The sequence below is a fragment of the Hyposmocoma kahamanoa genome, unplaced genomic scaffold, assembly GCF_003589595.1.
Source record: "Hyposmocoma kahamanoa isolate Upper Pololo Valley unplaced genomic scaffold, ASM358959v1 64, whole genome shotgun sequence".
Lineage (NCBI taxonomy): Eukaryota > Metazoa > Arthropoda > Insecta > Lepidoptera > Cosmopterigidae > Hyposmocoma > Hyposmocoma kahamanoa.
The window spans coordinates 9,402,650-9,427,755 of record NW_020653852.1 but is presented as its reverse complement, the minus strand read 5'-3'; the positions used below and the strand labels follow the sequence as shown (position 1 = coordinate 9,427,755).

Here is a 25,106-nt window from a genome sequence, read left to right as displayed (position 1 = left end):
GCATGGAGTTGGATTTAAATCTTTAGTGTCAAGCTTGACATGCTCTTGGCCCTGTATTCTTAATTATGGTGATGTAGATGGTTCCTCTAAGTTCACCCAAATGCTTTTTTGATATAGGCTGCCAAATGTCTTTGAGTAACTAATATATTAAATATTAATCTGTTTGATAGGTTAACGAGATCCATTGTGCAGGAGATTTATCTAGATTCACCTTTTATTTTGTGATTTATAGTTGTGTGTGGGGACTTTTTTATGCGAGTTAAGTCATTCTGCCAATTTTTTATATTTAGTGATAATGTTTGCTTTTTGACTCAATGCTTTGTTTTAGTATACATTTTCTCACACTCACAGGTTTTCTTTATTCGTTTTTTTTTTGTAGTTCTTAATGGATGGTTTTATTATTAGGAAGAAATGCACCATGCAATGGCTGCTATAGAAGTTTAGCTGTACTAATAAGATTGTATTAATTTTTCAGGTGACACAAGCAACATGACATTTAAAGATTTCACATCCATTCTAGGCAAGGATGACCTAAAGCAAATCTGCAAAGAGCTAAAACTGAAGCATGTTGATAATAAACACGATGCTATCGCTGCCCTTGCCAGATTTAGCAAACGTTCCTCAAATATCAGCAACTTCCTTACTGGACATACTAGTAATAATTCTAGCAGAGTTCTACAGATGTAAGTACCTCTTAAATTCCGTAATAGCTCTTCACCAATGGCGCATACGTTTATTATATTCGATACAGGATACAAGATTTATATAGTGAGTGTCTAAACAGTATTATGACTCTAATAGTATGATGGGTCATAATTTAATTTAATTAAAGATCGAACAGAAATCGCGTAGGTATATTTCTTTTTTTCAAACACATGAACCAAACCAACCCAAAAAGTCCTAGTACCTGTAAAGGGTTCCAAACATTTTCTCCGCCTCCACTCTCATATGACTTAAAATTGGAAACTCTTCATTTACTCCACATTATTGCAGTCATCGTCAGACTACGTGCATGTGTAGCAGAGCGCGTGCACACCCTGACACGCATTGGGAACGTAACATTAGCAGATGTGGCGCTATTTCAATATATATTATGAAATTTTTGTTGTCCCCTTATCATCTCATGTGACCGCACTCTAAAGTGTTTTTTGTTTGTGAAAGCATTATACTATTTCAGGATGAATAAAAAAACTCCGCCACGCTACAAGCTCTCAGATCTAGCAAGATCTACCCTTTACAAACTGTACCTAATTATGTACTTGGGTATTGACTTTAATCTAATACGAGATAGGAAGCTAGAGTTCATGCTTCTATGTGAGAAAACTTTGAGAGAAACCTATCCTGTGAACAAAGATATGGTACTGGATAATGCAAGTATTGTTTTTAGAGACAAAGATGATTTTGAAAGGTGAGCTGAGAATTCTTTTCACAGTATTTTACTGATTATAAATTATCCTTTAAATTCAGAGATGTATAAGGGCAACACCTAAAAGAATCAAAATTGGTTCAGGGGGTTTACTTGATTCTCCGTCTGACATTCGTCCGAAATAATTACTGTTAAATAATTACTGTTTGGAATTGTTTTTTTAAATTAGTACTTCTACACAGTTTTTCTAATGTGGTTCAGTTCTGGGTTCGTTGGTAAGAGTACTGAAGATTCCTCATTTAACAGTTAAATTGGTATAAATTTGCCAATTTTATTTTATTATTATTATTATTAAATGTACAATATTTCAAAAAAGTTGCTTATACTTAAAATAACCTTAAGTATGAGCAACTACTGGCTGATAACTATCTGGCACTAATTATTATTTCTATTACAGATATTTCACAGCGCATTTAATGTATGAAGACTTTTTGACTAGAGTTGATGAGGTAGAGAGATGTGAGATTGTGAAACAAGTTAAAAGATTATTAGAGTGCATAGACGAAGACGAAATGGCAAGGTAATATTACTTTCCTTTATGTTGTAGTCGAGCAACTCGACGAACGAACGAACGAGTTAACTTATGTCTCAGGGTGAGGGGCACAGTGGCGATGCTCCTCAGATCTTCGTGATTTAAAGCTCTCGGAGTGGTACTGCAACAGTTTGTTGTAGTAGTAGTTTGTCCCGTCAGTGTCAAAAGAAAAAAGCAACATGAAATTAATGGAGGTTTATGTGTGAACAGTGAGAGAAATTTCCAAAACGTTAAGAGTTAAGCCTAAATTCATACTAGAGATTTTAGTATCTTCAACTATTGTTATAGGTACAAATCCATCTCACCTTGGTTAAGGCGATTCACACCGCCAAACGTCTACATAAAAATGCTAGAAGCAGGCATACAAGACTTAAAGAAGAGTAAATGCGAAGACAATTACCAGTTTGCATTGGACATACTAAGTACACTGATATCGCAGAATGAATTTTGTGTACACAGGAAAGCTCATTGGTATGATGAAAAGGCATTGGTCTTGCACAGCAATATGTGTGTGTATGATCAGGTAATATTATGTATTTTATCTTTAGTGATTATTAACTAAATGATTTCTCACTATGACTTCTTATTATATTCCCGATATTTCGAAACGGTTATACGGTCCACGGGTGGATTGGTCAATTGGTGGTTGGCAGCTTTAAGACCAGACGTCGGTATACTCTCTTTCACTGTCAATGGCTACCCTTATCTCGATTTATTGCGGCGTTACCATTATTACTCGCTTTTATTATATTCAAATGAAAACCACTGTACCTACGCGTGAAGTTGAAATCGAATCATTATTGTTTTTATAATTGCTGTTGTAAACACCAAGGACCGTATAGCACTCTACCCGTGGCGCGGTACGAAACTTGTAACTAGTGATAATCTTCTATACTTAAATATGATTGAATTCACAATGTGAACTGTTGTCTGTATATTGTGTACTTTGCTATTGCATTGCAAAGTGTACGCATAATGAAAGAGGAAAACTTGTTTTTGAGGAATAGTGACCCATACCAAAATTTTAATAAAAAAATCAATAATCAATACATTAGAGATAAAATTTAAAAAAAACCCTATTTTTTGCTGTTTTAAAATGTTAACATTTCCCAATAATTTCTAACGCGTGGTTTTCTTAAAATAGTAAATGCGAGCGACTGGCGCTATGGCAATGCAGCGCGGACGCATAGTTAATAGATTTGAGAATTGCAAACCGGGGGCTCGTCTGTTGTTGTTACCAGTGAAGCACGTGTTTCATTGCGTAACAAAGTATTCTCATGCTTGATAGAGCTCAGTGCTTGGTGGATCTAAGGGTACCTCAACGAATCACAATTTTAGCGGTAAACCAACGTCTTCTCGACTGTTGGCTGATGAGATGTTGACTGAGGCAGCCAATGCCACTGCGCCGTCTCTCGAAGTAATGACAATTTTTATCATATTGTAATTTTTTTCGTTGTTCAGGCAGCAGAAGTGTTAATAGAAGGTTTTCAATCAGATTTGTCAGAGGAATCCAAAGATAGTTTGCGTCCGCGAGCTCGTAAGTTGGCACACCAGAAAAACATAACCATCAGTGAACATTTAAAGAAAAAACTATTGGAATACTCTATAAAAGAAACTATATTGGAAAATAATTTAGATGCACGACACATTTACAAGCAACCCATGGAGTGAGTAGTGATTTCGTTTTATGACTAATTTGTATTGAATGTTGGGTTAAAGTTGGTATAAGATGGCATTGGCATAAAATAACTGGACTTTCATGTTTTATGAGCAAGTGAGACCGTAAAGGTATGAACTCTAAGGGTCTTCAAAGCACCTAACCTCTAAGTAATTGTATATTATAACATGAAAAAAATTTATATTTTTATATATTGTCTTAGTCGTACCAACAAACGTGGTAAGGTAAAGTTCGAGACGCGAACAGCCGAAGGGCGGACCGTCCTGGAGGCGGAGGAATATTGCATCGCGCATTACATCAGTAGTGGAGAGTTCACACACGGTATGGCAATATTTATCATTAAATTGTTTTGCATAATTGCTCTTAGAGAAGACCTACCAGACAGTATAATAATTATTAATGAAATTATCAAGTTCCATTACAATTTGGAACTACTTTTTTGTTCATTCGAATCTTGATATTTCAGGAGAACACTGGGAAGGCAGGATTGTGACAACTATATACTTCCTCCTATTCTGGGATATTATATACTCAAAGCCACCAAACGCTCAAGGCGTTTTCATCACGTACTACCAAATGTATCCACTGGACATGTTTACCGAGAGTTTCTATGAAAATCGCAAGACGAGAATAGACGAATGGTTGGACGCTTTAGCGAAAGCCAGTACCGATAAAGTGTTGAAGATCATGCATGACACTTGGGATAATAGACCTAAATGTAAGATACAATTTTCTAATGTATGTATCATAATAATGAAAATAATGTATATACATCTAATATATGTAATTATATTATCCGAATGGGCGTTCAACCCATTCACAACGAACAGCCGTGTTATTACTATTAGTGACATTGCTTATAATTTCATTTTTAAGAGACTTCTAAAACAGGAGGAGGTTCTCAATTCGGCTATATTTTTTTTGCATGTATGTTTCGCGATTACTCCGGTATTTGTGAACCGATTTCAATGATTCTTTTTTTGTTGGAAAAAGGGTCCTCAGTAGTGGTTCCATTGAAAAAAATATTCCACCTCTAAGGGTGGTAATCCGGTTTCGCGCAGTTTCCAGTAAATCTTATTTTTAATAAAAAAAATAATTAAAAAATATATTAAAATTTTATTACATATTTAATATTAATAAATTATATTAACATTAATATATTATAATAAATATTATAATATATTAATGTTCTGAGTATGCACTTTATTTTATTTTTACTCTTAGTTCGAACGGGGACTACAAGATTATACAATTGACTACTTCATCTAATATTACGCCCAAACAAGAATATATAATTCAGGAGAGTGATAGAGCACAGATCTTATCAGCTTATTCGACAGTCAAAATCAAGGAGAATAGATGTAGGATATCCTCGGATAGAATGCCGTAAAAATCTATGTAACATTTCCAGGTGAATTATCAGGCATCAACAGGAACATAGCGTGGCTAGACATTGCGATGGTAGCATCGTGTCTCGGCTCAAAGGCTGTATCGGCCATATGCAGACGGCTGGCCGTTAACTACAAATACGCACACAGCGGTTTCCCGGACTTGACGCTGTGGAATGAATTCACGAGAAAGGTAACTATAGTATGGTATGGTGTACGCTCGACGTCCAGGCGCCGATTTCGCGTGTGGTGGGTGCAGGGTGCTATTCGTAATTATGGTGTAATATAATATGCCGCCTTGTTACGACAAAGGATAGTCCTACATAATTCACTAGGCATTCTTCAAACGGGTATTCCTCGTACATAGACCGCCAACGCATCGCACCACTGGCAACTTTAGAAAACAAACCAAACATTTCGACAATTTTTTTATGTATGTTACGCGTTAACTCATTTGTGAAACGATTTTGATGATTCTTTTTTGTTGGAAAGAGGGTATATCGGTAGTAGTCCCATTTAAATTTAAGAAAATATTCCACCTCAAAAGGTGGCAAACTATACGAATCCGGTTTCGCGCACTTTCCTGTAACCGATATCAATAAAGCTTGACAAGTAGATGTAATAACGCACTAGGGAAACCCTGTATCGCGGGTGCCATGGACACACACATAGACAACCACAAATTACACCCAAACTCACGAGACAAATAAACGCAGGACATTCAAATATTTCTCCCGACTCGGGAATCGAACCTGGAACTTCTGCGTGGCAGACCAGGGTGGTGACCGAAGGAATTTTTATTTGTTATTGCTCGATCTTTGTATCAATAATAAAATTTAATTATTGTTCATATTCATCACTAAGTTAACTTGATTTACAGATAAAATTCGTCGAAGTGAAAACAGACACGGACAAGCCTTCAATGAAGCAGATTCAATGGATGCATTATCTTCGCGAGCATGGTATCGACACTGAGTTCTGTTACCTAGGTGCTAATACTATGCGGCAACGATGCCGCACTGTTAAGAATCAACCGGATGTGAAAAGTGAACAGTAACACTTGACCTTCTACAGGCTGTCCTTACACAGGGAACATTTCAATAGCTCGCCTCACACTATCACCACTTATTGCGTAAAGTCGCACTATCTCAGTCAATTCGACGTTAGAATAAATATCCATTTTGCAGGCGAGAGGCGCGTTCGCCGCCGGCGCAATGTTCGGGCAAGCGGAAGTAGAAATAATTTACGTGTCTTCGCTAGGACAAGGTCGCGCGTGCATTGTCTCTGCAAACAGTGCCGACCTGTGCTTTGTTTTTCGCCGCCGTGCCGACGCGCCTCTCGCCGTTGCGCCTGTCGGAGCAATAATAATGGTGTGCATAGATTTCGATAAGTAATGTTGTTCACAAGTAGTAGTCGATAAAAAAAAAGAAAAAAAAATTTTTGTAAAGTTTAAGTTCATTAGTTTATTTTTTTTTTTTGGGTCAGAATCAGGAATATAACGCACTCTATAAGTATGTCTCACTTTCAAATATACATAGTCTTGCGACCAGCTAAGAATCTTTGTATCTACAGTATGATGGCAGATACGGGGTTTCATTTATATTTTCCATGTAGTTTCTAATTATACTAGATATAAATTTTCAGCCGGTCGCGATTAAAAAGTTGTGAGTCCAAAATGGGCATTGTTCTTTTGAGATTTTGGTAACTTTTTTCTACAATCAGCCAATGCGTACAAGGTATGTATGTATAAATGTTTTGGTATAAAAAATGCTTATTTGTACCAAAGGAAAGTTTAAAAAATCAGTAGGTACTAAATTTGTTTAACTCTTAACTTAGGTCGTGAAATACGTTTGTTTAACTCTTAACTTAGGTCGTGAAATACGTTTGTTTAACTCTTAACTTAGGTCGTGAAATATGCATGAAACTTTTGTACGCTCACGCGTAATGTCTTTTTATGTGTCATATGTAAATCCATAAGCATATTAATAAGTATGAAGATGTGTTTAAATATTTTTATGGTATGTAATACGCAAGTAAAAGATATTTGAATGACATTTTTAAATATATCAATGTACCCTGGTGGTAGTCGTTCTTTGGAAGACATATTGTAGTATATTGTATTTTCCATTAAACGATTTTTCGTTAATAATATTAGAGTATAATCAGTTTAACATTGGACATAAATATTAGTTTCTCGTATTGTTTTATTATGACGCCATTCGTACATATATTTGGCAAATAGTCGAAAATTCTGTGATCAAAATTAACTAGTTATATTTAAAGTCATAGTGTACGTTTGTTAATTTAGCGTGTGTATTTTACAGAGGGTTATTCACTAAATGGAACATCATGTTCTATATTCATTGTAACAATTATGATTTGAAATAATATAATAAGCGATACATGTTTTAGGCTCAATTTGTATTGCAGCGGAACGGAATGCGGGAGCATTCTTGAGCATGCGCGAGAATTCCGCAGAAGATTTTGGATTTTGCACAATTGACCATAAAGTTAATTATGCAATGTACAATATCGTTACAAAAATTCGCTTCTATTCCATTCCGCCGCAATATAAATTGAACCTTACTTACGTTTACCCGTGATAGACTAATGTAAAATACGAGAAGTTACAGATTTGTAAATAAATATTTTTTACATAATTTGTTTCGTTATCCCTCAGACCAGTCGAGGTAGTGGAAGAGTTTTATGGCGTCATGGAAAAAAATCGTTAGATTATACATCATGCCATTATACCATCATAATCGGCGATTTCAACAAGAAAATTGCAAGCCTCTTGTAAATGAAAGGTCGGTAGGTGGCTTTGGTCTCCGCGTACGTAATAGGAGAGATTGGACCCTTGTTAGCTTCCTACAAATGAATGGGCTCTATGCCATGAACTCCTTCTTTCAGAAGCGAGAGATGAGAAAGTGGACTTGAGTACATCCTGGTGGGACAATTTGGAACGAAATTGACTACGTAATAAGCTCCCACAAATGTGTGATCTTGATGAATTGAACCTTGACGTCGATCACACCAACCAGCTGTTGTGCAGGACTATTAACGAGACAGCGCTTGGGAACCGCTCGTAAGAAGATCAATAAACTTACAAACGAAACCCTTCATCTTAGAGGAAACAGAAACAAATTGCTTACCCAATTTGCTTCTGCGTAAAAAGGAGCTAGATAAAATTAATAAATTGATTAAGAAGTCCATTAAGCGCGATATTAGATCGTTTAACACTAATATTATTATAGACACAAACAGTTCAAAGTATTTCGTAGAATAACTAATTCCGGAACAAAACAAATTTCAAGACTTAGAGACAAAGATAACAATTTAGTAACTGACCGAGCAAAAATTCTTATCATCATCAAGGAGTTTTATGCATCTACATCTGCAGAACCGGATTTAACAGGGGACGATTCCCTGGCTCCGCCTATTAAACACTTTACCACGGAAAACTTGCCTCCAATTATCCCGTGCGAGGTGACAAATGCTCTATCCAAAATGAAGGCGGATGAATCCCCTGAAGATGTTGGTGTTTCAGTCGAATTACTAAAATATTAGCAAATTCTCAAATAAAGACTTGGGTAAGTAAGGTAGCATTTAAGGCACGAAAGGAAACAGCTTAATACAATTCACTTTCAATCATTTATTCCCTTTTAAGCAAGTATTAGGTATACATGATAGTTCTTTACTAAATTACATAATAAAAAGAAGACAGTACATACCTGTATAAATTAACAACCTTTATATACGGCACCCACAGTATTCACAATATTACCTCTGTCTAGGAAATTCGAACACAGACTGCATAAATTTTCTTTTGTGACCATACCATCAAGCTTCGCCCCACCACCGTTTTGGTGGGTTAACAGACTGCGATTTCATTGGTTAACGCTTTTGGTAGACCGATGCTTGATTGGCATTTCTTTTAGAAAGGGATTTAGATACTTTTAATTATTATTGCTAAACTGACATACAGAAATGATATCAGGCAGGCATTAATTTAGACGTACTTTAAAAAATAATAATTAATATGAAAAACCTTTTGCCTATTGAGCAGGCTGGCTTTCGGAGCGGCTTCTCAACCATCGACCACATCCACACGATTAATCAGCTGATGGAGAAGTGCCATGAATTCAACCGGCCCCTTGTCATCGCCTTTGTCGATTACGAGAAGGGCTTCGACAGTGTCGAACATTAGGCCGTGTTCCACGTTCTTCATCGCTGCCACATCGATTCCCGCTACGTGGATGTGCTCCGGGAGCTCTACCATTCAGCCACTCTGTAGGTAGGAGTTCACGATTTAACCAATCCCGTTCCAATCCAGCGAGGAGTGAGACAAGAAGACACTATTTCCCCAAAATTATTCACAGCGGCACTTGAGGAGGTCGTAAAAACCCTTAAATGGGATAACCGCGGCTTTAACAGCAATAGTGTCCATTTGTCTCACCTAAGATTCGCGGACGAATTCGTGCTATTTGCAGAAAGTTTCGACGATCTCCACAGGATGCTGGAACAACTCTATGAGGCTTCTTTGAGAGTTGGCCTAAGGATGAATGTGTCCAAGACGAAGATTATGGCGAACCTCTCCAGTCCCTCAAATACCACTATTACGGTGGGAAATGAGAGGTTGGAGAGAGTCGACCAGTACGTCTATCTCGGACATGTTCTATCCTTTGGCAAAGAGCATCAGCCTAAAGAGATCTCAAAAAGAATCCAGCTGGGATGGACGCGTTTAGCAAGTTAGATGACATCCTTAACACAGTGTCTGAAGACCCGCTTGTTTAATCAGTGTGTTCTGCCCATCAGGACGTATGGTGCCGAGACATGGACGCTCACGCAGGAGACAGTATGCAGGTTGAGAGTTGCACATAGGGCCATGGAGCGCGCCATGCTCGGCTTCAGCCTTGTAGACCGAGTTCCGAACGTTGAGAACTGACAACGGACGAAAATCCAGGATGCTGGAACTGGGATCATGGAAATCAAATGGGGCTGGGCGGGACACCTAGCAAGGCAAGGTGATGACAGGTGGAGCAAGACGTCGACTGATTGGTGGCCGAGGGTGGGCAAAAGAAGCGTCGGGCGCCCTGTTGCAAGGTGGGTCGACGACATAGTATGCGTCGCAGGGCGTCAATGGATGCAGCTATCACGGGACCGTGGTAGATGGCACAAACTTCGGAGGCCTATACCCAGCAGTGGGTGAAATCAGGCTATGGATGATGATGGATGACATAATTTATTTATTATTATTTTATTTATTAATATGCGTAATAGTTGCAGTGGCCGCGGCTATTCTTATGTAATACGAAGCCTTAATACGAAGGCAATAACCATTCTACACCAAGAAACGTATATACATAACAAACATTATACCTATATATACTCAAGCGATACTCCGCTTCTTGTCCGTGGACCACCTGTCTAGTTCACTTCGGTAGACCACGGGCAATTACTTCTTCCCGCAGTGCATATATGTTCACCTGGGTGGACCATGGACCTTAATTTGGGTCGGGTTAAATAAAAAAAAATCTTTTTTTTGAGGTTTTCAGTTTTCTTTATATTTTTAACGAGCAGTTTTACTTATTTCTACTTGGTCTATTCGTACATAGCATGGACCAATGATCTCATTGGTATATGCCCATCGAGCATATTTCTACGCCATAGGTTCTCAAATTTTTTGGCTCACCGCCTTTTTCAAATGCGGTAGTGTAAGCTAGGGCATAGCTTAGGATGCGTAGCGAGAGGTACTTTTATAAATTTAAACTGGGATAATCTTCAAAACTGACAGCCCGCCCGCTCGTGTAGGCCGTTTGGGAAGCCTCTAACTTGCCTTACTTAGCGTGTGCGGGCTAGGTTTCTATGCGTTATTATTCTAAGGCTACATCTATATACTTGCTTTATTGCACTTTTCTACATATTTTCTGCCTTGGGTTACATTACGAACTCTCAAGATGTTCTATTCTTTCTATTTCATTTTTTCAAACACATTCTAAATACAAAACTATATTCACTCAGCCAGTGATTCTACTCATAGAGTAGAGCCTAGACTACAGTAGCATCCCCTGGACATTATCAACGCCCAAATGCTTTCGAGGCCCCCCCTAGAACTTCAGCGCCTACGGGGGGGCAGTAGGTTCAACTTTGGCCTATGTTTTGGATCTATGCTATATACGAATATCTATGCTAAGGTAAAAGAAATTACGCAAGTGCATAAGTTAGTGGCGGTAGTTTATCTAAAGGTTTTCGCAATAAGGAGACAGTAATGAGTTCACTTTTCTGCGTTCTTTACTTAGAGGATGGAAAAAATAAATAAATAAATAATAATTCAATAAAACACTCCTTTTTTTAAATGTTATGGCTCCATCGAAATAATCAATGATTTTGCCAATGTCAAGTGAAAATAACTATGTACGGTAGTTTAATATTATTATAAAAATTATACAAAAAAAAATGGCGATTTCGCCAATGTCATGTGATAATAACAACCCAATAAAACACTTGGAAAAAAACATTTGTTTTGACATTTGATGTACTTCCCTTTGACAACCGTATCATGTACCTCATGTACTGCGAAATGGACACAGTCGGCATTTAAGATGATGTTACGTATTTTCGATTCTCGTGTTTGACACAGACTAATGTAATGCTATCTTTATTGGCTTAAGACGGCACGCAATATTTAAACAAAGACAATAACATGTTTATGTTTTCGACGTCGAAATGCATCATATATATATTACGTCTGATTTATATGTCAATATAACATGTCCTTTAGTTTCCATAGTCTAAGGGTCGTATTCTAGAACTCTACTCAATGCTCAAGTCAGGATTTGAGTATGGTTTTAACCACTCGAAATCATACTCAAGTCCCTTCCATTAGGGTCGTATTTCCAGTGCGTGTGCTGCCAGTGTAATCCTGACTTGAGCATTAAATAGAGTTCTAGAATACGAGTCTCAGGTTCTTTATGAAATATTGCGTCTGAAAGCGAAATGCATAGAATAGATTCTCAAGTATAGTGTCTCTATGGAATTGATCCATGAACGTATGATTGCTGTCTACGGAATTCTTAAGCATTTGGCTTATGGCTGCACATTAGTGTTGGCAAAAATATGCTTTATATTGCACAACTTTTGTATAACGTAATGTGTTATGTTGCGTGTTGTAGTAAAGTAATATGTATTACTCGAGACACTCCTCTTTGAAGATACATATGTAAAGCTCCATATGTAGTCTGCTTGCTACCCTGGGTCATAGATAATAGTTGTCAACTAATAAATTATTCTCATTAAAAGATTATTTATTTACGTTATGTCATAATCGTTAGGCCTATCGCAGACAACCACATTTTATCGGTCTCCGATTAGTATCCGACTGCCGCGCGCTCAACGACTACTATTATTTTTACCAATAGAAACAAAATCTTATCTTATGGATTATAAAAAAAGGAGTGGTTACCCCTTATTCTTTTACCGCGTACAATTATCGTATCTACTGGACCGATAGCCGACCGCTTTTTATAGAAACTAATGTTTTTTAGGGAAGTTGCATAAATTATTACATACATAAAAATGTCTTACTTTCTATTTTCACACTTCTTGTTGACGGTTCTCGACGGTAGTGTGATAGGCATAAGCCTTATATAACAACAATCTGTGGAAAATAATCGTAATCCAATTCTGAGTAAACCACGAGTAAACGGACGTAAAGAGTAGATAATAGTGATAAGAGAACTTAAAATTACCTAAAACCAGCACAAACACATTTGTCACGAAGACTTTTGTACATAAGTAGCATTTAAAATGAACCCTGTCATAATACCCGTGTTATGCATGACTGCAGTTACTGCTATCTCTGCAGTATATTTGTACTGTGCGAATAAATCTGATCGAAAAAAAGGCTACATGGATGTGGAGTTCAAGCCAGCGGCAGCGCAATGAAGTTATTTTATTACCATTGCTTTATGATTAATTTTTGATTGTATTTAGTTGAAGAACCGGTATTAAAGTTTAGTATATACTTTTAGTATATGTAATGTAATTTTAGTATAACATATTTACTCACAATGGTGAGTTTGCATTCGCAATTTTTTGTTGAATAAGAACTAAAGAGAAGAAATAAGAGTTGAATAGAAGAATTTCCGGTTTAATTTCATACTAAACGGCCTAAAGACTAAATCTGATTTTCTTAGCACCTAGCTTAGATCTGGCAATAAGATCTAAGCCAGGTGCTGTGGTTCTCGAGATTGAGGAATGGAGCCACTAGAATAAGCTTCTAGCCGGCGCGGACAGTTAAACACTCTTAAACATTTTGGAAGGCGGCCTGACGATAATATCTAGTTTTTTGCGACTAGAATCGACTAAATGACGACCTAGTCAGGTAACTAGTCAGTCAACTTTCAAAAACACGAGTATGGTCTCATTGGAATAAGGAACGCCTTTGGACGGCTCCACGGCCAGCAAGATCAATAGAGGGTGCAAACTTTTAATAGTGATTCTTTATAGTGATAATGCAAATCAACCAGCAAATTGTGGTGATTATACCAAATGATGATGTTCTGTAGTTTCGTTGATAGCTATATTATGAAGTTGAAGTGGCCTCTTAACTTGTAGAACTTGAACATTGCTGAGGGTAAAATATTATATGAGGGTATAATATAACAATGTAGCGTGACGCGCCATTAGGTGCACCTATTGATGAGTGTATTGTACTGGGGTGAACCTAACGACCAAAATCACGCACGCTGGGCGCCATTGGATGCAGATGGCCCTGTTCAGCAGTGGATATTTTTCGAAAGACGGTTTTTTTTTAATATGGACAATTTATTTAAAACGAAGTTTGCAATAAAAACAAATAATAGTAACGGAATTATTTATTAAAAATAAAATATATTATACTAAAATTCATAACATAGTATGTACATTTCAACAATACACCTCAGTAGGACGATAAGGCACCTATTAAAGTTAAACTTATTCAATACAACAAACCCACGCACATGTTCATACTGAATTCCCTATTACAGAAATAACTTTCACCTTATACTAAAATATATATGCTTAAGGACACTTAAATTGAGCATTTCCCATGATACACGACTAAATACAAATAAATACATTATACATGATGTTACAAAAGGATGCAATAAAAATGGTTCAGAGTAAAATTAAAACAACAATTGTTGCTCGACTGTTCAAATTTTACAAACTTGACATAATGTATCACGTCGACAAAAATCTACTAAAATATTAAAAAACTGTGCCCCTGGAGTTTTGTTTCATCCTTAATGTAAAACCTGTATAAAATCTACGAGAATATTACATACAGTCTACAAATCACAAGCTTTGGGCTGTGAGAAAATAATCGAGTCGTTCAAATGAACGAAATGCCTAAAATCACTCTTTGACTAAAACATACCATTTTTTATAGTTAACTACCATCACCTATTTCAGTGGTAACTAAAGATTTTTCTCATAAAGACCGTAAAAGTCTGACAGAAAAAAAAACTAAGGCACACACACATGAGAAAAATAATTGAAGATTACACAAAATAAAAAATATTTGTGTCCATTTTTGTTGCGAACGTATTTAGTCTTATATACAATTTTTATTCCTTTCCCCTATTTATGTGTAAAAAAGACAACACTCATCTGTATAATATAACAATATATTTTTTTTAAATAAATTTTGGTAATAATAACGTGTCTGAAAAATTAGGTAGGTACTTATACTATATACCTACAGATTAGCAGCAGAAGAAATAATTTCTGTTGTCACTAACGAAATTCGAATATTATTTTTAAACAGAACAACAACTAAGTATATATATGCTATAAATATATCTGAAAATCTTTCAAATTTCTCCAAAATAAACCTATATCTTCATAGATGTTGTGCCTTAGAATTGAGAGAACCATTAGACATATTGATAGAAATATAATAAAAAACAAAAATACATATTTATTATACTATAACAAGTTCTTATAAAATTTGAAGACTGAAACATTTTCAGGTGTTAGAGGTTCCAGGCAATTTTTTTATTAACAAAATCGCATTATAGTGATGTTATGATAAATATAAAATATACGATTATAACTTAAAATAGTTGCTTCATAAAGGCGTTATATGCGTCATCTTCGACATTTGCGAAGGATGTTCTGGGCTCCTGGTAAAAATAACAAAAAAAAAAATATAACTTACGATGTGGAATAATATTCTACGAATCTAAGACCGTCACCTGCACAATGAGAGCTGGTGATTCGCTACTACATCGTTATGGTTACCTATAATTATGAAGATATAAGTAAAAAGCAGCCGTATTCCTAGTCCTTCCAGCGCGTATGGGTGTACCAGAACCTCATGTCATTAGATATCAGAAAAGTCGAACGACTTTCACCTGGCAATGTTAACTTATCACATGTCAATTAAAAATATTACTTGTGTCAAATGGCTGTCTGCTAAACTTTTTTCACTTTAAAATAACGATTTTGTACCAATAATTACTGAGTTTCCACTTCAATCTCAAGCAAAAAACATTGTCATAATGTTTATCGCAAAATCAGCCATGAATGAAGGCATTTAAGTCACAATTCAGGATTTTGAAGCGGGTCTCAAATCTTGCCGATTAGTAGGAGTAAATAAAGTCGATCTATGAAATTTTAACGAAGCCAATTCAATGTATGTGGTACCTATGTTATTTTGGTTGGTACTGATCGGCAAGACTACAGTGTTTACTTCAAACTGCAAACGTAAATAAATCTATCTACACCCACAATGTAATTGATATATTTTTGTTTAATTTTAAAATGTGAAATTAGAAATTACTTACCTTTCTCACACAAAAATTCATACAGATCTTAAAACATGTACAAGGATAGATCATTTCTGGTCAATTAAAATATATGAAGTATTTAGTATGTACATTTTTATACTGCCATCAGATTCTGATACACCTTTTCAATTATGCTAATTGCATGAAGTCGTTTTTGGGAATCAAGTTGCTTGATTAACTCATGTCAAATGCGTTACAGCCGTTTCTCCTAGTATTCATTAGTTTATAATTCACCATCGAGCCCACAAACAATTATTAGAAACATTATATAAATATTAAAACCTACTTGGTAAATAATAAAATTTCCTAATAAAACACATTCCCAATGCACAAAAGACAATATAAATGTCTTTAGAGTTAATATTGCGAGGCCGTTATGAGCTGAGTCTTTAAGCCCTGAATAATGTCAAAAACTGTCTTTCCTTCGCATGTTTGGGTGATTTTCAGGTTAGTTTTCTCTACCTAATTTCTATTATTGAAATGTTCTAGATCATCAAGTATTATTTAATATTCGAGTGTAGTATCCTGAAATATTATTTAATATTTCACGATAACATACTCGAATACTTAATTAATAAAAATTACCACCAAAATTAGGTGGAGAAAACTATCTGAAAAATACCCATTAACAGAGAATTCTATTGTAAATGTAATGATGCGAGTAAAAACTGTCGAGGAATTTATTTATGAAGTGATATATTGAAAAAATACCTTAAATATAGCCTTAGTTAACAACAGCCCAACTACAAAGTTGATTATACGGTTTGGAAACCAACCATTGTGATTACATTTTACGATCAGTAAAAGATATTTTCCAGTGACAATTACTGATTGAACATAGTTTATTTATACAAACTCAGGCATTATAACCCTGACACTACTATTATACTATGGGAATAAACTATAGCCCAAGAGAGCGCTTATTTACCTAATTACGGATAAACTGAACGTAATTCTTCTTCTTTTTTCATTTCACATTTTATTTAGGGACAAATATGTCACACGAGCATATACGCCACTGAATTCAAGGCAAATTGTGACAAGTTAAAATATACTTGAGAGCATAAATATTAAACTTAAACGTTAAAGTGAAACGGGCAGTTTCTGCATCTATCCATTTTGCAACAGAAAATTACCAGTCGTACTGAGGAATATACACAAAAACTTGATACAAAAATTACTGTAAATTTAATTAATGCTTTTTATAGGCGCAAGTAAAACATCAACGATTTTGGTTTCCCTCGTTATTTGTGCTTGAATAACGTTAAGTCAATAATCTAACTGCATTACAAAAAATATAAAATTAAACCTGATAGAACCTTTAAAACCAAAAATCATCAGATTCAACAGTGCCAGTGGCTGCTGTATTAAAAAAAAAACAATAGGCCTTGATTTTTGCCGCAGTGGAATTAATTTCAGATACAAATAAAAAAATAGACAAATATGTTGACTGGCGAAATAAATATAACCACAAATTAACGATTTAAAAATGTACTATAAACAAATTCAACATTTCAATCCAATAAAATCCGATCGGCTGAACTATGCGAAATGAATGTTTTTGGCAGAAAAACAGGCAGGAGTACAAATTAACTTTTGCACTTTTGTTTTGAAAAAATATTTGGTCTAAATATTATTATAATATTCTTATCATTCGGCTTTTCCTTAACACTCTTAACTTGGAACCTTTGTTATCTCGGTATGTCCGCCAGTGCGACCGTCCATTTGTTCGTCGGTATGTCACAGCCACTTTGAAAACTATTAGGTATAAGTGGCTTAATTTGGCACAATTACCTCCCATAGAAACACCGGTACGATAAAAAAATACGACTTATTAAATTTATCTACAGCGGTATTTGTTATCCTATAATGGCATGTAATCATTTGAGTAAAATTTCTTACACTAGTTACAGTCTACAAGAATTTTTTGCATACAATTGTACGCGTAGTTATTTATACTATACGTGCATCGTTATCGACGACGTCATGACGTCATACTCTACCGTATAACGTCATTAAACTCAACGCATACAATAACGAATCCGTGTAGTTGCGAGACCACATTAAGCCACGCGAATATATTGCGTATTTGCTGACGTACGTGCCACCAAACACATGAGTTTGAAATGAAAATGGCCCTTACTGTTATAAAATTGAAACATAAAAATCCTTAGCCAGTTAGTAATGAGTCTTACATGTTAGGCTCTTGTTTGAAGGGTATGGGTTCGAGGAACCCTGTGTCGGGCAGTGGCAATTGCGGCACCAGCGGCGGTGATGACGCGGCTGACATTGGTGATGACGAGTCGACCGCTAGGTCCTGTGGCTGTCCTTCTATTGCTGACTCTGTTGATGCTCCTAATCAATAGAGATAAGAATGTTGTTCAGACAGAAATTTTTGTCGTGATTTATTATAACGTTTGTGGTGTATTGTGCGTTTTGGTCCGAGAGGAAGCAAACGCATTCCGGGTGAAAGTGTGAATAAATATATTGATTCCTTAACAATGTCAGTATACATTTAACTGATCTTTAAATGGTCGTTTGTATTGTGTGTTTGTACCAATGTAATAACGATAATTATTTTAGAGTACACAGTAATAAAGTTAACACTTTTTTATGATACAAGTGACGGGACGAACTAGTCGTGAGCCTGGTGGTAAGCGACACGCCTATCCATAACAGTTGCAGTGTCACTCAGAGTTTTAAATCGCAAAGATCTGAGGGGCACTACCACTGCACCCGTCACCCTGAGACATAAATTGACAAGTCCCATGTGCCTGTAATTTCACTTAATTTTGACATAATTTGATATATAAAATATGTAATCGTCAAGTCAAATCTAATCGAGTCTTATCGCTATAAGCTAGGAGGTATTGCGTGTTTGTTTACACTAGCCTGTCTTTTTCGGTAATCTAAGAGTAGTGTTCACTCCCTAATTTCCGTGGCAATTTTTTTTTATTATTTAAGTATTCGATTTTTTATCAAATCATTGCTTTAAATGTGGTAAGTAGGTACAACACTAGATGGTAATGTTATAGTGGTACAGAATAATGTATCACACATTAAGCCATTTCTGACATGCAATATATAAAGAGTCAATGCAACATGCTGTGTAATGACTATAATATAGGCATGCTAAATTAAAAACCTGTGTCTCTAATAAATTACATTTTACGTTATACATGCATATAACAATTTCAAATAATTGTTTTTTTACACAATACTATGTCACTTAAAACCTTTTCTTAAATTATTAGTCAAATTATGAAATTACATTAATTATAAATATGAAAATAGCAATATAATTTACTTATTCAAAATTTCATTTACTCTCTATATGTTTTTTATTTCAGCCACTGTTTTAATAAACACTTAAACCTATTTAGTGGTTGTAATTTTAGTGAATCTGGCAAACTATTACAAACTTTGACACACATTGACTAACTACTTTTTTGGTACAATGTCGTTCGTGGTGCTGATTCCACCATCAGTCTGTTTTGGTGTCTAAGAAATCGGTTTTGGTTATCTTTCGCACGCTTGAACAAACCTTCATGTGTTCTTACAAAAGAACATAACTTATTACATACTAGGGAGAGACATAATTCCTAGTTTTTTAAACATAGGTCTACATGATTGATCTGGTGGTGCCCCACACATCAGTCGCACACATCTTTTCTGTGCAATAAAAGCCCTGTCAGAATCAGTACTGTTTCCCCACAACAACAAACGGTACTGAGATTTGATACGACACGACCGTAACAGACTTTAAGTAGGGTTTGAGGTAATTGTAGTACTTCAAGTTTACTCATCATATAGACATAACTATTTATTTTGTTACAGACTTTATTTATGTGACACTTCCAGTTGCAGTGATCATCTAATTGAAGTCCAAGAAAACGCGTTTCATTCAGTTCTTTTAATTTCTGTCCTTCGTGGTGTATATTAAGTTTATGTTTCACACCACAGAGATTTGTAAATTGTATTAATTAGTTTTGTCAATATTTATGTTCAAATTATTTAATTTTAGCCATTTCGTTATTGATTTTATTGTGTTATTTAAATTGAATTCATTATTATCAATGTCATTGTTTTTGTCAAGTAGTATAATTACTGAAATGTCATCTGCAAACAAAATGCAATCATAGTTCGTCACGTTATCGTGCAATAATATTTAATATTAGAGTATTCTATCGTGAAATATTATTTAATAATTACACGATAATATACTTTAATATTCAAATAATAAAAATTGAAACGAAAATTAGGTAGTGAACATTAGTCGAAGATTGATCGTTTTAGGTATTGTTTTTTGTACGTCCATTGTTCCAAATTGTAAAGCTGTAAGCAGCAAGATACATACCTCCTAAAAGCATTTCCTGCAACAAACTATCAATATGAGCCACACCAAACAGCTTGGCGAATTGTATCTGTTCAATCATTTGCCACGTGATGCTCTGCAATGGCGGCAGGCAGAGCAACAGCTCACCGAACCGGCCGCGGCCGTCGTACTGTCGGTCGCTTATGTAGTCTTCTAGATTTATTTGGATCTGGTAACGGAGCTGCTTGATTTTTTGTGGTTGGGATAAGCCTTTGGCATCTGGAAAGTTAATGCATATTAATGAATTATTGAATTTGGTCGAGTTGGATTTCTTCGTCGTTCTCTCTATCTTCAAATAAACATTTATAAATAAAAAAATAAACATTTTACTGCCTAAAGATGTGCCTCCGTGGCCGAACAGTCGCCATGCTGGTCTGCCAGGCAGAGGTCCCGGGTTCGATTCCCGGGCTGGGATAAATATTTCTGTGGCCTACATTTATTTTTCTCGGAGTTTGGGTATAATTTGTGGTTGTCTATGTGCGTGTCCATGGCACACATAGACAACAAGTTTCCTTCTTGCGGGGATAGCCCTATGAGTGTGTGCGTATTGTTATTATATCAACACTAGAACGACGACCAAGGTGGCCTAGTGTTTTATACTGTCGGCACTGTATGAGGAGGTCCCGGGTTCGATTCTCGGTAGAACCAAGTTGGGAAATGAACTTTTCTATATTGGTTCTGGTCTGGCTGTACTGGGAAGTGTCCCGGAGTCAATTCAATGGAACGGAAGAACAACGGCTCTGATGCTCATAGTCCAGGGAATTCCCTAGTTTAAGACAATTACTATTAAGCTTCGTCAATAGGTATTAAAAAACAAAAACTGGGGTTTACAAGAGATTTCTTCACAAATTACTAACCTAAAAAAATCCCACACTGAATGGTGCCTGTCTCAAAAGTTCTCATTGTACTAGAATGACAACTGGATGGCAATGGATACCTATTGAACCAACTACGAGCCCGAGCGGTGACTGCAGACTATTGTGTTGGAGCAACGTTATACTCCAACATTAACAAGAAGCACACGGTGTTGAAGACTTACTAGGGTCAAAGAAGACGATCGCTTTGAGGCAGGCGAACTCGGTGTCGTCGATGTCGATTTCGCACAACGGCTTCACGATCTCATCCATCACGCGCATTCCAATCATGCTGATGTCTATGTCCATGCGCCCGTCTATTTAAAATAATAATAAAAACATTTGTAAACACTAAGACAAGGAACGATTTCTTATTGAATAAAAATAGGTGTATGCGCGTATGGCGAGAAAAAAGATAAGATAAAGAACCTAATAAACATCAGCGTAAAACATTTTAATTCTTTTTTAACCGACTTCAAAAAAAGAGGAGGTTCTCAATTCCACTGTTTTTTTATGTATGTATGTTACGCGATAACTCCGTAATTTGTGAACCGATTTTGATGATTCTTTTTTGTGGGGAAAAAACATACCTCCGTAGTGGTCCCATTTTTACATTTGAAGAAAATATTCCACCTGCATGGTTGGCACACCAGGGGATGAATGACTTTTGAGGTCGGTTTTTTTAGTACTCTGTACTGAGATTATATGATTCGGGACAGGGCTCCCACTTAGAGTTTTAAATCACTAAGATCTGAGGGGAACTGCCACTACCCCCGTAACATTGAGACTTAAGTTGACAAGTCCCATGTGCCTGTGCCATGTGCATGTGCATTATTTCATAATTCCGGCAGCACCCTTACCCTTCACAACCAGAACGCAGCAAAGCTCACATCACTGCTAGGCCGCAAAAATAGGAAAGGTAGCAGGCAGTACTTCCCTGGACGAACTCTTTCACAAGAATCTCTAGAAGTCCTATTTCTAAGAAGTCATAATAATGGATGCTGATAAGCAATAACGTGTCAACCAACGTGATCATAGTTTTACGAAAATAGTACCTAAAGATTTTTTGTTGTTTTTGATAGTTTGTTAAAATTTGCTTATAAAATGAAAACTTTTCTGTTTGTGCTTGTTGTTGTTGCGCAATTATAGTCATAAATGACAATTCATCATTCCTGAGGTTACAACAATAAAAGTTTTCATTTTACAAGTAAATTTTAGAACAAACTATCAAAAACAACGATAAAATCTTTAGGCGTAATTTCTGCAAAACTATGATCATGTTCGATGTTACGTTGTTGCTTATCCGCGTCCAATTAGAACAAAAAAAAAATTGACTTCATACTCACCAACATGATGCTTAGTGATGATGCAGTTGTTTCCCAATAAGAGAACTTCTTTCAAGTGAAGTGAGCGGCGCGCGCATCCTAGCAGTAGGTGTTCACCCGCGTGCGCCCGCAGTAATGCCACCTGACACAAAACAAACTGTGTTGAACAAAACAAACTAACACAGTAGATAATTATAAGTAAGATGGTGGGGTCAGTGACCAACAAGCACCACTATTGAATATATTTTTTTGAATTAATTTGTAATGATATTTAAAACCAAATTTTTTACCATATAATATCACGTTTCTTATTGGTAGGTGTCAAATTACTGGGTGTTCGTTATTGGTGAGTGTCGATTGCTGGTTAGTTAATTAGTGGATTTGTGGTGTCCATTTTGGATTTAGAGAAATTATAATTTAGGTTATTTTTGTAACAATTACAATAACTTTGTTATCTTCTCTTCTTAAGGATTATATCTGTCAAGTAAACTAATCAGTCTAATCATTATTGATACAATACGTTTAAAAACAAAAAAGATATTTCAAATTTAAAGACGCACTTCCTTCAAAATGTCGATCATTGATACCATCACCCTAAGTATTTTAAATAGATAAAGAATGACATTCAAAAAGAAAGTATTACCACGGTCCCCAGACTAGGCAAGTCTGTATCGTGGGGTCCCAGACTAGGCAAGTCTGTATCGTGGGGTCCCAGACATCCGTTGTACAGACGGCAGCATATTAAGCTACACTACAGGGATCTTGTTCCGTTGCTCTGGATGCGATATTCAAACAAAAGTGCATAGCTTGATGTGCTATTGACCGTACATAAACTGACAAAAAAAATGGTCAGGCCATCAATCAGTTTCCCAACCAGGGCAACCCTGTACTTTGGGAGTTGATGACGATCTAGGACCAGTAAATAGTCTTACTAATATTTTACAACCAGTTACAGAGACGTATATATACGAATAGTATAATGTAATGTAGGTTACCCACATAATTTGTGTTATTTACAGTGAGAATTTTTATTTATTCTATCTTCTATCTATGTTGGAAAGCATATGGACTAAGCAACTAACTTTGAGCCCATATGGTAACGGGTACGACCAAAAATCTTCCCTGAGCAGATGTACTCTTTAGCAAGGGTAGCTGGATTTGATTGGACATTAAAAGTCTAGGACTTTGATGCAATGGAATTAGTCGAGAAGAGCTACAATCAAAAAATGACATTAGACCAGCACCAGTGACCTATGAGACGTATACAGTATAGAAATGCGAATAGTTACCTGGTCATCAAGTTGTAGCTCAGTGAAGGCGGGGATGTACTTGGCCCACTCGACGAGGATGAGAAGCTGCTGTTTGATCGAGTCACACACGTCGTTGATTTTCGCCAACTTGCGGTTGTTGATATCCGCGTCTGATACGTTGTTAGTCTGAAAAATGAATGTTTCCAGGTATATGTTGAACCATCACTTAATAGATGTACATAAAAAGTTTGTAATCCAGGGGACACAAAAGACAAGACGGTAGTCCGTAACTTGAAGCTAGTATTCTAATCTAATTTGTGAGTGGTTAAGCTCGCGTTACAAAACAAAGATCTGCAAGAAGCGTATACAAATGTTGTTTTATTTTATAAGTAAGTTTGATCTAATGAGAAGTACATTCTCACTGCTAGGTACTAATCACTAAGTGGATCTATAATTGTGTAAGAGCGTGCTCGAAAACATATTGTTTCCAGTTTGGCGGGAGATAGACTTTTGTAAAATGTATACATTTTGAAAAAAAAAAAAAAAATAAAAAAAAAATCGCATGGACTGGTGGCTCGTTTCGTAGCTCAGTTGGGAGAGATCTGGCACGGTATGCTTGAAAAGCGCTGTGGTTCGAATTCAGCCGAACCGAAGGAATTTTTCTTAGTGTTCGATCTTTGTAATAATAATTGTAACAAAGTAGTGGAGTAATTTCACAATGTGCTAGATAACCACACCAATTTTACCCGGTCTCAAACTAAGGAATGCACTTAAAAGTTGGTCCTACACACGGTCACAATGCAAACCGTTGCCATAGTATAAAAAGACAAATATGGTAACTCCATACAAACGTAGCAACGCGACATGTTTGTTGCGTGTCGGCCACGCGGCTTGTACAGACGCACACACTCACATATCTCGCGATGTACTCGCGTTGCATAGTGCTGGTCGTCTCACGCGCCTTTCATCATTATGCGAATGTGTGAAAAACGGCGCGGCGCGGACGTGCACGCATACATGCCGAGCTACTACTTTTGTGAGAAATTACCATATTGTCTTGCTATACTATGCCGTTGGGCTACCGTGGTCGTCAATCATTTACCTAAGATTTATGAAACAAGGATTAATAGACATAGAAACAAATGTGCAACATGGAGTTATCCTTAACCATTACTAAGAATACAGCATATTACATTAAAATGACAAACTGCATAAAAATATCCAATAAAACCACAAGAGCGCGGAAATGATTCATGTCAACATCATTATTGTATAACGATTAAATCACATTTTTTATAACGTGTTAGTGCTAATGAAGCTCTTTTTGACGAAGCCATGTGAGAATCATAAATGCAATCACTTTTAAATTAAGATTGGTAAACAAGAAAACACTCGGTTGACGCGTGATAAGTCATTTATATTGGTATCCAGTTGTATGAGAAA

The 25,106-nt window shown here is 36.2% G+C and overlaps 2 protein-coding genes across 4 annotated transcripts in view; one reads left to right on the top strand and one right to left on the bottom strand.

Moving 5' to 3' along the window:
* Positions 1–479: 479 nt before the first annotated feature.
* LOC113231057 (fanconi-associated nuclease 1-like) lies at positions 480–6,512 on the top strand. Its single transcript, XM_026465219.1, has 9 exons — positions 480–683; positions 1,178–1,408; positions 1,824–1,946; positions 2,247–2,481; positions 3,420–3,625; positions 3,839–3,957; positions 4,103–4,354; positions 5,048–5,217; positions 5,905–6,512. Exons 1-9 carry the CDS (start codon positions 490–492, stop codon positions 6,079–6,081), a joined length of 1,707 nt encoding a protein of 568 aa, XP_026321004.1. The 5' UTR covers positions 480–489; the 3' UTR covers positions 6,082–6,512.
* An 8,201-nt stretch (positions 6,513–14,713) lies between these two features.
* The window catches only part of LOC113230719 (hepatocyte nuclear factor 4-gamma), a 78,123-nt gene continuing 67,730 nt past the window's right edge, over positions 14,714–25,106 (bottom strand). The window contains exons 5-10 of one of the 3 annotated variants that reach the window (XM_026464780.1): positions 23,703–23,849; positions 22,435–22,555; positions 21,274–21,405; positions 20,217–20,453; positions 18,055–18,214; positions 14,714–15,193 (exon numbers count right to left, since the gene is read on the bottom strand). In XM_026464780.1, coding sequence (XP_026320565.1) covers positions 15,139–15,193; positions 18,055–18,214; positions 20,217–20,453; positions 21,274–21,405; positions 22,435–22,555; positions 23,703–23,849 — 852 coding nt within the window. In that variant the 3' untranslated portion in view covers positions 14,714–15,138. The remainder of the gene's footprint in view (positions 15,194–18,054; positions 18,215–20,216; positions 20,454–21,273; positions 21,406–22,434; positions 22,556–23,702; positions 23,850–25,106) is intronic. The other 2 variants (XM_026464781.1, XM_026464782.1) reach the window with 2 other exon arrangements.